General features: G+C 35.3%; 4 protein-coding genes across 12 annotated transcripts in view; 3 read left to right on the top strand and 1 right to left on the bottom strand.

Annotated features, from left to right (window-relative positions):
* The window catches only part of clstn1 (calsyntenin 1), a 46731-nt gene extending 42921 nt beyond the window's left edge, over window positions 1–3810 (top strand). For all 4 annotated transcript variants that reach the window (XM_079401099.1, XM_079401102.1, XM_079401100.1 and 1 more), the window contains one exon: window positions 456–3810. In XM_079401099.1, the coding sequence (XP_079257225.1) occupies window positions 456–644 (189 nt within the window). In that variant the 3' untranslated portion in view covers window positions 645–3810. The remainder of the gene's footprint in view (window positions 1–455) is intronic.
* A 361-nt stretch (window positions 3811–4171) lies between these two features.
* On the bottom strand, window positions 4172–6980 carry LOC306859692 (protein LZIC-like). 4 transcript variants are annotated; one of them, XM_079400870.1, is made up of 7 exons: window positions 6845–6980; window positions 6350–6457; window positions 6125–6260; window positions 5546–5644; window positions 5365–5460; window positions 5190–5271; window positions 4172–5103 (listed from the first exon to the last, which is right to left on the bottom strand). In XM_079400870.1, exons 2-7 carry the CDS (start codon window positions 6448–6450, stop codon window positions 5045–5047), a joined length of 573 nt encoding a protein of 190 aa, XP_079256996.1. In that variant the 5' UTR covers window positions 6451–6457; window positions 6845–6980; the 3' UTR covers window positions 4172–5044. The 4 variants fall into 4 exon arrangements, with proteins under 4 accessions (XP_079256996.1, XP_079256998.1, XP_079256999.1 ...); XM_079400872.1 differs by having other exon boundaries at window positions 4183–5103; window positions 6794–6976; XM_079400873.1 differs by having other exon boundaries at window positions 4183–5103; window positions 6851–6967.
* Window positions 6981–7019: 39 nt separating this feature from the next.
* On the top strand, window positions 7020–11316 carry nmnat1 (nicotinamide nucleotide adenylyltransferase 1). 3 transcript variants are annotated; one of them, XM_079400864.1, is made up of 5 exons: window positions 7020–7258; window positions 7620–7773; window positions 8181–8364; window positions 8591–8721; window positions 10524–11316. In XM_079400864.1, exons 2-5 carry the CDS (start codon window positions 7659–7661, stop codon window positions 10916–10918), a joined length of 825 nt encoding a protein of 274 aa, XP_079256990.1. In that variant the 5' UTR covers window positions 7020–7258; window positions 7620–7658; the 3' UTR covers window positions 10919–11316. The 3 variants fall into 3 exon arrangements, with proteins under 3 accessions (XP_079256990.1, XP_079256991.1, XP_079256992.1); XM_079400865.1 differs by having other exon boundaries at window positions 7021–7258; window positions 7637–7773; XM_079400866.1 differs by having other exon boundaries at window positions 7022–7258; window positions 7674–7773.
* Window positions 11317–12651: 1335 nt separating this feature from the next.
* On the top strand, window positions 12652–13561 carry LOC306859690 (retinoid-binding protein 7-like; the record flags this gene model as incomplete). Its single annotated transcript, XM_079400867.1, has 4 exons — window positions 12652–12724; window positions 12874–13052; window positions 13315–13416; window positions 13508–13561. The coding sequence occupies 4 exons, from the start codon at window positions 12652–12654 to the stop codon at window positions 13559–13561; spliced, it is 408 nt and encodes a 135-aa protein (XP_079256993.1).
* Window positions 13562–13770: the final 209 nt, after the last annotated feature.

The following is a 13770-nucleotide window of genomic DNA, read 5'->3' as shown; positions in this document are numbered from 1 at the left end:
TCCTCCTCCTGTTCATTTGTCTGCTAATATGGATTTTCGATAAACTAAACGGCTGTAAAAATTAATAAATTAGGTCATTTCAGGGATATTGCACTTAAAGAGACACCATTTGATGTGATTCATAAAGCACAGACTTCCATTAAAGAGGCTTGGAATAAATTATTGGTTCACTTTTGAAATCATCAATCTGATTTCCATCTTAAATGTAACATTTTTTCATGTATATATTTATGTATATATTTATACCTACAAAATTATTGTTAAATTATTGAAATATTAACCTAAAATCTCACAAGGTGCTTCAGTACTTTACATTAGTTGACAAAAAAGTTTAGGTACACCTTTTTGTTTTTTTTTAAATAAGAATTTGATTGCTCATAAATGCACTCTTTTGAATGAATCCGGAGATGTCTATTATGCAGTTTAAAGAACATTCAGTTCTCTCTTCCTCTTAGACTTATGAGGATCAGCACAGCAGCGAAGAGGAAGGAGATGAGGAAGAGGAAGAGAGCGAGGATGGAGAGGAGGAAGACGACATCACCAGTGCGGAGTCAGACAGCAGTGAGGATGAAGGCGGCGAACAGGAAGACCAGCAGGGTTCGAGCAGACAGCAGCAGCTGGAGTGGGACGACTCCACCTACTGATACACCTGAGCACACAGTACACACTACTTACCAACATACACTCACATGCGCGCGCACACACACACTCACACAGTGACAAATCCACCCACATCCCTCCGCCAATAGGGACACCCATGTTCCCCCTACCTAAGGAGCCATGTGTAAAAACGCGGAAAACACTGAAAACGAAACAATTATACAACATATGTACAATATAGATGCGAATATATCCGGTGTCTGTCGTGACAGGTGTTGCAGTCCGCTTCATTTCCACCCGCTGAGGCTTCCCTATCGACATCTTATCGTGGTGGTATTCAGTGTAGTATAGTATCACAGCTATCTCAATACAAGTTCCTAATTTATTGAAACTTTTTCTGTCCTATCCGAGGGAATCCTGGCCAACGTTTGCATTTTCTTTCAGCTCTGTACGGACACATCCCTGAACTTTTACTTTCAAGTTGAGCTTCGAGAATGATTTGATGTATATTCCTTGCTCATGACATTTTAGGTTGATTTGCTACAGGAATTTTGAGAATTCTTTTCGATCACTTTATATTGCATGGCAAGATTTGCAATCATGGGTATGGAAGAAAACAACTGCTTTTTGATATTTTGTAAATAAGACAAAACCATGTAATTAGTCAACGTGTTAGTGAAAGCCTAACCAACGGTTTCCGGTATCTAAAAAGACACAGTACCTGCTGTAGAATATTTATGTCAGATGATCTTCGCATGTTTCAGAAACTTTCGGTAAATCTCATGCTCGTACTAAAAAAACGTCCGCTTCACAGAGAGAAACCCATGACAGAGGCTGAGGTTTCTGTGGCAAAGTGTGGTTCATTTTGTCTTTTCTCTTGGAGGTGAGTGTGCATCTTTTTGTTTCGTAGTGTTGGATGGGCGTAGAGTTGGTTCAGTGCTTTGGCTTTACATATGCTAATTGTAGCTGGGCTTGCAATGGCACAAATGCTACACCAAGGCTTCAGTGTTTTTAATTCAGTGACGTTTTGGGGACTAATAATCACATTCAGGTGATGAATATACAGTTGTTGTTTTTTTCACGTGGTACTGTATGTTGTACAGTTTAGGCACACCGCAGTTATTTAAGCCATTCTTAAGTGATAGTGCTTGTATTTTCTGTAATAAATAGAGACCAATTGGAATCACAGTATGCACTCTCATAACCCAGTCTGAATAACATTTATGACTGAAACGACACGGAAAACGGGTGCGCTGGTGATTTATCGACAATGTGAGCATTGAAGGGTGTCTGTTGTGTACTGTTTGACAGACCTCTTTTGCTAAAATACTGGCTTGAGATGGTCAGTTATATGAACTTTGGGGGGGGTTATTGTTTATTTCATATATACCTAATTTTGTATTTTTAAAGTGGTTTTCTTGTTTTCTTTTCAAATTCAGGGTTAACCCGTGTTACTCTTGTCATTTCAAGGCCCCTTAAAAGCATTGCAAGGGCTAATTTGCCTATCACAGCGCATTAAGAGAAATGAATTTCAACTTTTAAAGCATAAAATATTTTTGCAGTATGGCCGTTGCATTTTATTGTACATGGAACTGTACTGTAGAGTTGTGTAAAGATATTTGTTTACATTTGGTAAACTTTTATTCCTTTTTGGTGACACTATCAATCTACTCCAGATTTGCAGGTCATTTCTCTTCGTAGTTGCTCTCAGAATCGTGTCATAGTTTCATTTTCTTACTGTGATTGGACATTTAGGGATGCACGCCCTCTGAAAACGGTTAACTATTGGGGAAAATAATACTCCGTTCCCGTTGGGCTCGAAAAAGAATGTTAATTATTTAGGAGATCGTACATTGTTTAGTAAAGACGGACGTGAAGCTTTAGGGTACTTCATTCAGATTTTTTGTTTACGTGCATGAATATTCTCAGTTTAAGGCCTAAGCTACAAGGCTTTGTTATGATTGGTGGTATAAATATAATTTATGTTATGTCAGAAAAGGTACAATGCAGGAAGTTGTCGAGAAGGTCTATTTTTGTGACCCTTGAAAGGGCGACGGGAGACTTTTCTTGTAGGTTTTAGTTTTTGTTACATGTTTTGGTCATTAGGTCCCCCCTCAAAATTGATAGGACTTTTAAAAAGAGGTCCAGAATTCAGCTGGTGGAGTTGGGAGTGCCTTTTGCCTATCACAGCGCATTAATAACACAACTAACCAAACACTCATCCATGCCATTTTAGTTGTTGCAATTTTCTCATTTTATAATTATTTAATAATAGATTTCTAACAGGTATGGGGAAGGGATTTTCTGGATTTATTTAATTTTCTGTTAGGAATCAACAGCTAGTTTTATCAAGAGTGGACGTTTTAATTGTCCTGCATACAGTAGATGTCTTGTGTTCATGTTGATGTGTAGAGAAACTAGGTCCATACTGTATCATCAATGAATATTGTACTAAGTCATGTTTGAGGAAATCCACTTCGAAAAGATGTACATTATTATAGGCAGCATATGTGGGTATGAGTTTAACAATATGTGTATAGTGAAAGGTGTATCTCCTGATAACGCTGTAGAGGGCAGCATGAAAATCACACAAGTGTAATAGTCTTTCACAGTGTATTCACAATCATATTAAAAACCGTTTGATCGATGTAGACCATTCCATGAGACCAAATTTAGTAGAATCAATGTTTGTACTGAAAATCGCACAATTGTTTGTATCTTCCCTCCTTTCCCCTGATACAAATATTCATCTGCAGGTTCTCAAGGGAAAAATCATGTGAATTGTATTTCGAAAAATGTGATTTTAAGACACTGGCGCACAAACTTTCCATAACAAATAAGCAGTCTGTGCTGAGTGTGAACGGCAGCAGATGGTGGGTGTCTAATGGGGCATTGTCTTTGCATGTATAACACAAAATATAAATATTTCCTGTTACTGGCACATGGTACTTTGGGTTTGGAGTGGAGTAGATGGGACAGGATACTGGTGATACTACTGAATCAAAGATTATCTGTCTCAGATTTGCTGCCTTCAGTGGTCATTGTTCACGTTTTGAATTACTTTTATTTTTTTGCTCTAGAAATGAAAACCGGGGATGTTGTAGAACTGTTGGATGCTGCCTTCCAGCTCATTCACGTTTCTATTATTCAGAGGAATAATTATAGTGAAGTTGATGCTTGCTCATGAACAAAATAAAGGATGAGATGGGAATAAAGTTGTGTTGGAGTTTCGATTATTTCACTTGATAATTAAATGATACACAGTTTGTCTACACCTTTAAATTAGCACAATCTTGTTTTTATGAATTAATGTATTTGAATATTATATTTACTGTATAAATGTGTATATATGTAATTTTACAAATATTTTCATTTTTGTATGTACATGTATACACCGCACATACAAAGTATTTAAATCTGTATATGTAATACATTAAATATATATGTATAAATTAAAATAATCAATAGCAGTGTAACTATTTAAAAGCATCTACCATCCTCTTTCTTTAAAGCTTGAAGGAAAAAAATATTTCTATATCTGAAAAATTTCAACCATTCACCTTGATCTTTTATCATGTATTTCATCTTTAATGAGGCCTGCATGATGAAGGTGAATTACAGGCCATAGTAATGTTGCCAGGACTATAGTGCCACCTAGTGCTTGAAAACTGAATAATATTCATAGCTAATTCATATCTATAAAATGTCCCATTTTTTAATATTAACTTAAATTGATGGTGTGGAATTTGGAATTTTTCATAAGGTTTATATACATTCACATATAATGATTTTCCAAAGCTCCCAATCCAGTCTGTAATAGAATTTGTAGAAATTAATTCTGTTTTTGATCTTTTTCAACCAAATGCATTGCAAAAAAAGAGAGAAAATACAAAACACTGACTATTTTTTAGATGTTCATCACCAAATATATTCAAATACAAAGTATTTACAAATATCACACTGGTTAAAAAAGTTATGACAAACAAAATTAAAATGCATAGTAATCACAGTCTATTTTACTATCAAATGCTACTACCAAAAGGCTTATTGGCAACAGCTTGATGATACATTACAACCAGAGGGTTATAAAAAAGAATCAAGACTTTTTTTTGACAATCTTACCTCTCTGTATTCAGAAAATAACTATTCTAAAATGAGCTTTTATAAATGTTAAAGACATTTCACTAAAATTGTAAACACTTTTTTTCACTGTACCCAAATCAAAATGTACAATCAAACATAAAATGTGTAGGATGTAACTGTCTGATGAATCCTAATGTACATACTTTAGGTTGTGACCACATGATGCCATCTGACAGTTCTGTTCCTAAATGTACAAATCGCGATTCGCAACCATTGTTTAAAAAAAATGACTATAAATACTGTAAAATGGATGGACAGCGTTTAGGCCACACTCGCAATAAATGTCAATCCTAGCAAACCTTTATGTCGGGGTTTTCCCAACTCCAGAACTGGCCAATGCCATTATCTTATCTTCAGATCCTAAAAAGGTAAGATACATTTGATTATTAAAGAGGTATTAAGCAAAATATGCTTCAATAGTCATAATTAGCTGCTTCTCATCTTACCTAGGCTCGCAGTCACCTTCTCAAAGTGGCTCAGAGTGGCACTAGCATTTGCAGCAAGAAACGCTTCATCCTCTGTTGTCAGCTGTGCATTCAAGCAGTTTACAGATATCAGAAATGGTTTTGACGTGAGTCTAGAAATAGATGCAAGAGTATGTGTCAATAATTGCCCTCTCACCTTCTCGCCAAGTTTTCTCAGAGCCGTGAGGATCTCCACTTTCTGCTGAGTGTACACATCTCGAGGGAGCTTTCCAACCATCACATCACGGTCCATCTGAATTCATACAGTATCATATGAACATATTTAAGTCTTTGCATATATATTTGCACATTTGAAAATGTTAACATGTGCTTGTCACCTCAGCCAGCCTTGTCCTCAATTGCCCTGGCTGCTTTTTAGCAAACAGCCGAATGACTTCTGGCGTCTTGAATGCCTGACTGATGGCAGCTTGGATCGCCTGAGAAATAAATGATCTCTCAGCATGCATAATTAATTATACCAGTAGACATCAGTGTAGATGTCTTTTTACAGAAAAACAAAACAAAACACACACACACACATATATATATGTGACCCTGGACCACAAAACGGGTATATTTGTAGCAATAGCCAACAATTCATTGTCAAAATGATCGATTTTTCTTTTATGCCAAAAATCATTAGGATATTAAGTAAAGATCCTGTTCGATGAAGATATTTAGTAAATTTGCTACCATAAATATATCAAAACTTATTTTTTGATTAGTAACATTCATTTGAACAACTTTAAAAGTGATTTTCTCAATATTTTGATTTTTTTGCACCCTCAGAATCTAGATTTTCTAATAGTTGTAACTTGGCCAAATATTGTCCTATCATAACAATTCATACATCAATGGAAAGTTTTGTGGTCCAGGGTCACATGTGAACTTTAATACAATAAAATCGAAATTTTTACCAGTTGCATTCCCCCCAGTTCATCAACTAGTGTCATATTCCCAGACATCAACTTCTTTAATGACTCATTGAACTCGCTCAACTGTTCTAGTGTCTCTTTTTTGGTTTCTTCATATTCCTCCTCATCAAGTTCTTCTCTGCAATAGAAAAAAAAAATCAAAAATCAATTTTGTGCATATAACTGAATGTGGAGATGTGTTATAGAGAACGGGTGGGATGCCATTACCTGCACTCCTCTAAATCCTGGAGCTGTTGCATTAACCGGTCCAGCTGTTCTTCCATGTTTTGTCTCAGCTTGCTTGTTTCTGATGCCCCTCTAGAAGCCATTCTTTATCTTTTTAAATAAATAACCGGCACAAATCACATTTCAGCACCATCTTTTCATCCACAACAAGGCATTTCCTACTGTTGCTACATGTGTGAATGTCACAGCTGATATGATCTGATATCCACCCAGGTATTTGAACTGAACTGATCAGAATTAGTATGCAGTGTTGGCTGTATCAGGGTAAATACTGTTATTTAAGCTAGTTAACCATGACAGATCTGGTATCACATCCATGAATACATTAAATAAATCACATTCTTTTGTCAGCCTGCTTTATTCTCTCTCACTGCGCAGTTAGCTTAGCTTGCTCTAAAATATATCAAAACAAACAAATGTACGAACTGTAGAGTCCTAAACGACGTTGTTTTACGTGAATCAAGTAGTAACTCTCACCCGTACTTTTACCTTCAAAAACGTCCAAATAATAAAGACAAAATTACAATAAGATTTAAGTTCCTAAGTCCAGTTGCTAAGGTGTGGTTTGCTTGCACTATTTATCTTCACTAGAAATCCAATGGCTTTTCTGCGTAAACTCTGCGCAGAGTTGATTATCATGAACACATTCTGAACACTTCATAAATTGCGCATGGTCCACGCGCATTCAGCATTTGCTCCACAGTAATGCTATCACAACAATGCTAAAATACTAATATTTTTAACAACTTCACATTTTGTCGGTCTGTTTGTTTACTATAGAGCAATATTTCGTTGCATCTGTTGCGGTGTAGTCTTACTGAAACCAAAGACTATAGAATACCCTGGAATAGTCGAGGGACTTCGCTAAAACACAGCAAGTTTGTTGAATTGGTAAGAAGTAAACGCGTTTAGTCCTGCTTTCATAACATATTAGTGCGCATATTTGTGAAATGGCGTTTTATTGTATAGAATATCATTCATAAACCCGTTTGAATAGGATTTTATTAACCTCATGATTATTTCCTCATGAACTATAGTAGTAATGCTACATCTTACTACTACCTACACTTTTGACACCTGAAACAAGATTTAGTTGATATAAAAGTTTTAATTTAATGTTTATATTTAGTTACAACAACAATACAACCAGAAACAAACCTTTATTATTAGTAATAGTTTGTATACGTGTGTTATATATAAATATTATATATAAATTATATATAAAATATGTTGTCTATATATTTTTGTCTAGATGACTTTTTTCTGCAGACAGCATTTTTGATAATGATCAATGTCATCACAAGAGAAAACCAAAGTGGTGCTGCTGGCATGTGGGTCCTTCAACCCCATCACAAACATGCACCTGCGTATGTTCGAACTGGCTCGGGATCACCTTGAAGACACTGGTATGTTTTAAATGAATAATGTGTTACAGGTATAGGCCTGGTTCACCCAAAAATGAAAATGCTGTCATCATTTACTCACTAGTTGTTCCTAACCTGTATGAGATTTTTCTAATGCTATTGAACACAAAAGAACAACCGAGCAGTTGACCTCCATTGTATGGAAAACAATTCTGTTGATGTCAATAAATCCAACAAGTGTTTGGTTACCAATATTCTTTGCAATATCTTCTTTTGTGTTATGTTAGAAATAAAATTCATACATGTTTGGAACAACATGAGGATGAGTAAGTGATGATAACAAAATGTAATTTTTTGGGGGTGAACTTTAATGTGAATCTATATTATTATTGTGTTATCACTCTTCAAACATGCATATTTAACATACATCACTTTTTTTGTGGACTTAGGAAGATACAGAGTGGTGAAAGGCATAATCTCTCCAGTTGGAGATGGCTATAAAAAGAAAGGTCTGATTGAAGTCTGCCATCGGTTAGAGATGGCTAGACTAGCCACGCTGAACTCTGATTGGATCACAGTGGATGACTGGGAGAGCCAGCAGCCGGAGTGGGTGGAGACAGCCAAAGTAGTTCGGTGGGAACATCTTAAGATCATGTGATTTCAGTGAACATTTCATTTTGGGTGAAGTAAAAGATAAATCTGACACACCTGTTTTGTTTTGCTAGAATTGTAGTGTTTTCTATCTTTGCATGAGTTCCATGTCACATCTGATCTTGTGTAGTTGGACGCCATATTTGATGTGCTACTACGTCAATTATGCCAAATTGATATTTAATACGATTATTCTGATCTTTACTAGGCACCATGCAGAACGTATTTCCAGTGAGAACAACATTGATGAGGTGGATACAGTGAGGTGTGGGAAGAGGAGAAAGCGGGAGCAAAATACAATCATTTCTCAGAGCTCTTCTTATATTAACACAAAAGAAGGTATGATAAAATAATAATAATAAAAAACAGGATAAATGTTCCTACAGCTCAGAGCAGTTAAAAGGGTGTTTATCTTAGAATGCCACTCTGTCACAATACCTTACAACAAGCAATAAAATGAACGGCTGTTGTGCCCTCGGGACAGCAGAGAAACAATGTACAGCGAGGTATATTTATGAGACTTTACACAGTTCAGCACAATCTGCATCTCTCAGCACTGTCTGACAGCATTCCTCTGCAAGTGGAACACTTTGAAGCAAATGTATAGGTGCAATAAGTGAGAATTGAAACAACTAATGAAGTGAAAAAGGAGAAATGCTTTCTGAGAACAGACAGTGTTTGCTACTGGATTTTCCAGTAAGCACTGATTTTTACAGCAGTCACTGGTCCAAACAATATACTAAAATGAAACTGTTTAATCTGTATTTACATGTTTGTAACACAATTTAGTGTTTTTGTTTTGTTGTTTTTTTATTAAATGAGTTGTAAAAAAAAATTAAACAAAGTTTATTATATATATAATATATACTTTAAATAAGTTTATTTTTGTAAAATATAATACAAAAATATTAAATTTAAATATTACATAATTATATACAAATATAATATGAAAACTGTAAAATATAAAATGCGTATATATATATACACATATGAAAACTACCTGTCAAACGTTTGGGGTCTAAACGATTTTATGTTTTTAAAAATTAGTCTTATGCTCACAAAGGCTGCATTTATTTGATCAAAAAATACATTAAAAACACTAATATTGTAAAATGTTATTACAATTTGAAAATACCTCATTTCCATTTGTATATCCTTTCAAAAGTCATTTATTCCTTTGATGGCTTCAGTGTCACATGATCCTTCAGAAATCATTCTAATATGCTGATTTGATGTGCAAGAAATATTTCTTAATATTAATGTTGAAAACAGTTGCTGTGAAATGTTTGTGGAAACATGATTTTTCAGGATTCTTTGAATATAACGTTCAAAAGGATAGTATTTAATTGAAATCTAAATCTTTTGTAATAGTATAAATGTTTTTACTGTCACTTTTGATTTAGTGTATTCTTGCTGATTAAGTTATTTTTTTATTTTCATGACTCCAAAGTTTTAAACAGTAGTGCAACTTATTTATTTAGTTTTTTAAAATAAGCTAAAATATAATTTATTTTGCTGCAGCATTCTATTATGTTCTATATATTTTGTCTTCATGCTTTAATAATATTTATTTGCAGTAGAATAACCTAACCATACTGTAATTAACATGTGACCCTGGATCACAAAACCTTAAGTCATAATTCATAAGTCATAAGTAGCACGGGTATATTGGTAGCAATAGCCAACAATTCATTCTATGGTTCAAAATTATAAATTTTTCTTTTATGCCAAAAATCATTAGGATATTAACTAAAGATCATGTTCCATGAAGATATTTTGTAAATATATCAAAACATAATTTTTGATTAGTAATATGCGTTGCTAAGAACTTCATTTGGACAATTTTAAAGGCGATTTTCTCAATATTTTGATTGTTTTGCACCCTCAGATTCCAGATTGTCCTATCCTAACAAACCATACATCAATGGACAGCTTATTTGTTCAGCTTTCAGATGATGTATACATCTCAATTGTAAAAAATGACCCTTATGACTGGTTTTGTAGTCCATAGTCACATATAGTGTTGGCTTGCCCATATGGCTTTTAAAAGGAGCACATTTTTCAAGTGACTCATGGCTTTCATAAAAAAGATCCATGATTAAAGCAGTCACTATCACTAATATGATGTGTATCATTGTTAGACACCCCTCACCTGAACCTCCTGTGTGGTGCTGATGTGCTGGAGTCATTTGGTGTCCCCAACCTTTGGAAGCCAGAGGACATTGAGGAGATAGTGGGTCGCTACGGTATGGCGTGCATCACCAGATGTGGCAGTGACCCTGAGAAGTTTATCAATCAGTCTGATGTGCTATACAAACACCGTAAGAACATCCATACGGTTCGGGAATGGGTGACCAATGAGATCTCAGCCACCCATGTTCGCCGTGCCCTACGCAGAAGTCAAAGTGTCCGTTACCTGCTGCCTGACCCTGTGGTGCGCTACATTCAAGAACACAGTCTGTATAGCGCTGAGAGCGAGCAGAAGAATGCTGATGCTGTCCTCGCCCCTTTTCAGAGATACACTAGCACTACCTAGACTAATGTTCTGCTGCTCTTGAGCTAGTTTCTTGTTCTGTTAGTGGTCTTTGATGGAGGGCTGGTCTGTTACCCACAGGACTTGACTTACACTTGATTCATAGTTAATTTTGCTTCCTTGAACTCATTTGGTTGTGAGTGATTGCTTTGCATTGTATCATGAATGATTCAGTATGATAAATAATATGATGAATTTTGTGAAATATTTTTGGATTTGATTTGAATAAAGATTGATACATTCATATAAATACTTATATTGTAGTTCACTGCCAAACATAGAAAATCACTTTTAGAAGAGGACTCTTTATCAATTATTTTTGAGTTTTAAGTTCACTGTTTGCCTCGAATAAATGTTCTTCCATTTGGGTGCTAATGCATTAAAAATCTGGTTACAATCATCTTTTTCTCTTTTGGTAACACTTTATTTTAAGGTGCCCTTGTTACACGTTACATGTACTTATTGAGGATTATGCATAATTACATGCAACTAACCCTATACATATAGTAAGTACATGTATTTAATTATATTACTCTGTACTTAAATGCATAAAATTTTTTAATTAAAATACATATCTGTAATCTTTAAAACAAAATACTTGTATAACAACATTTGCTCAGTGACATTTATTTGACAAGTGAGAACATTTGCTCTGAGCATTTAAACATCAGCTATTGTTTTATCTGTGTTTTAATGCTGACATCTTGGCATGTGGAGAACAGCAGTTTGACAGTGAAGCTCTTACAAGCTTTTCCATAGTTACAGAACATGATCTTAATCTGAAGACCTGTTAGATCAGTGCTAATATATGAGGCCTTTTGTTTTAGCGCACACAGACTAAATAAGTGGGAATTCCCAGGGATAACATGATTACACAGAAACTTCCTTTCTGCCTTGCATATGGTGAAATAGTTTGTTTCCTGTGAAGGTCACACTTAAACATATCCATTGTCATCTAATATTCTCCCTCAGGCATGTCCTCGTGACCTGGTAAAATTTAGAAATACTAAACATGAAAAGGACATTACCTGAGTTTCCCTAACTCCCAAAACTCATGTGACTGAAAGATTTTTTGCATTCATTGATAAAATGAATGGGTCTTTCATTGATGGAGTCACTTTGGTTGATGACATTTGCATGTAATAAAAACAGCAGGTGTAATATGCACTTCCAAGTCACATTTGACACCTTGTAGTTTTATTTATTGTGATCAGATTTGTTTAATCAGTAATGTGAGAGATAAAAGATGTCTTAAACTTAGGCTATAGAGATTATCCACAATAGCCTACATTTTAAGCAGATTTATTTTATCCATATAATGTCACTGAATTCAATTGTAGTTAACACCTATTCATCCTCACATGCTAAAAATAGTAAGTTTCGGTCTCTATACTTATCATCTTTTAAGAAATTCACAGTAATTGTTTTTCTTTGTGGCCCTCATGTGATGATGATGTATGTGGGACACTTGATAGTAATGGAACTTTTTTTTTTTTTGCTCTTAAGAAACCTTTGTTCAAGTTACAAGGAAGACGAGAAAAATTGAAGGCATGCAAACAAAGTTAACGAAAGTAAAATGAGTGTGAATATCTTGTAATGGATAGCCTATACCGCTATACGTAGACTACTAAGCACCGCCCACTCGGCAAACAACACATATAAGTGCTGGGAATCCTTCTGTCTGTCATACCTTGCACCTTGTTTTCTACTGGAATAATTTGCAGACGTTTAACAAAATGCCTGTAAGCCTCTGTGGTACTTGGGACATGGTGAGCAATGTCAACTTTGAGGGATACATGATTGCTTTAGGTAAGAGTGCATTCTTTGTCCTGTGAATTTAATAATTGCTCATAATTCTGTTGCTAAAACTGACAAATTGCACGTTATATTATATTATATTATTCCATTTGTTTAATGTGTGTCAGGAATAATAGATCCTAACCTTTGTCTTCTCACAGGGATCAGTCTGTACACCCGCAAGATTGCCCTGAAGCTAAAACATCGTAAAGTGATCGAGCAGGTAGGGGATCAATATATCATCAAGACTCTCAGCACCTTCAGAAACTACACGTTCTCCTTCAGAGTCAATGATGGGTTCGAAGAGTTCACCAAGGGGCTGGATGCCAGACACTGCAAGGTATTACAAAGTTTTATCATTATATTGCAACACATAATTACTATAGTAATTACATGTAACACGGTGAAATTAAGTGTTATGTTATTTATTTATTTTCATTACATTTAATAGAATATATTTCATAGTAGAAAACTGACAGTCTTACTACACAAGAACACAGACAGCCCTTTAGGCTGTTTGAATACAAATGTTTGCTGGAAAGACAATATGGAGAATGCACTTAATGCACTGTTTGAAATTAAACCTAAATCTATTTGTCTAGTCTCTGGTGACATGGGAGGGGAACAAGTTGGTGTGCATTCAAAAGGGTGAGAAGAAGAACAGATTTTGGGCACACTGGATCGAGGACGACAAACTCCATTTGGTAAGTGTGAAATTAAGCATCTTACACTATAAAAATCTGTAATACATGTTAATGTGATGCACAAATAATCATACGTCTCAACCCATTATAGGAGTTGCACTGTGAAGATCAAGTCTGCAAGCAAGTTTTCAAACGGGTTGTTTGAGGTCCTTCTGTGGCGCTTACTGTGAGAAAAGGTGTATTGATGTAAACAAAGCTGTTGAAGTCAGAGGAATACGATGCAAGAAGGAGAACCATGAGTTTCAACTTCTGCCTCAAAGCCTGACTAATCAATTCCATTCAGTGAGAGGCTTGCAGACTGAGCCATAGCGTCTAGGAGCATGATGTATAATGCCACCAGAGGACGTCATAAGA

This window comes from Barbus barbus (genome assembly GCF_936440315.1).
Source record: "Barbus barbus genome assembly, chromosome: 40".
NCBI classification, from domain to species: domain Eukaryota; kingdom Metazoa; phylum Chordata; class Actinopteri; order Cypriniformes; family Cyprinidae; genus Barbus; species Barbus barbus.
The sequence above is the reverse complement of the archived record's forward strand: the minus strand, read 5'-3'. Positions and strand labels throughout refer to the sequence as shown.

Bases quoted from the DNA above. Each gene is read 5' to 3' on its own strand.
- LOC306859692 (XM_079400870.1), bottom strand. From the start codon at position 6,450: ATGGCTTCTAGAGGGGCATCAGAAACAAGCAAGCTGAGACAAAACATG. The intron at 6,261-6,349 runs GTAATGGCATCC...TTTCTATTGCAG, and splicing joins CAGGATTTAGAGGAGTGCAG to AGAAGAACTTGATGAGGAGG. The intron at 5,272-5,364 runs GTGAGAGGGCAA...TTGAATGCACAG, and splicing joins TGAGAAAACTTGGCGAGAAG to CTGACAACAGAGGATGAAGC.
- nmnat1 (XM_079400864.1), top strand. From the start codon at position 7,659: ATGTCATCACAAGAGAAAACCAAAGTGGTGCTGCTGGCATGTGGGTCC. The intron at 7,774-8,180 runs GTATGTTTTAAA...TTGTGGACTTAG, and splicing joins GGATCACCTTGAAGACACTG to GAAGATACAGAGTGGTGAAA. The intron at 8,365-8,590 runs GTGGGAACATCT...GATCTTTACTAG, and splicing joins GAGACAGCCAAAGTAGTTCG to GCACCATGCAGAACGTATTT.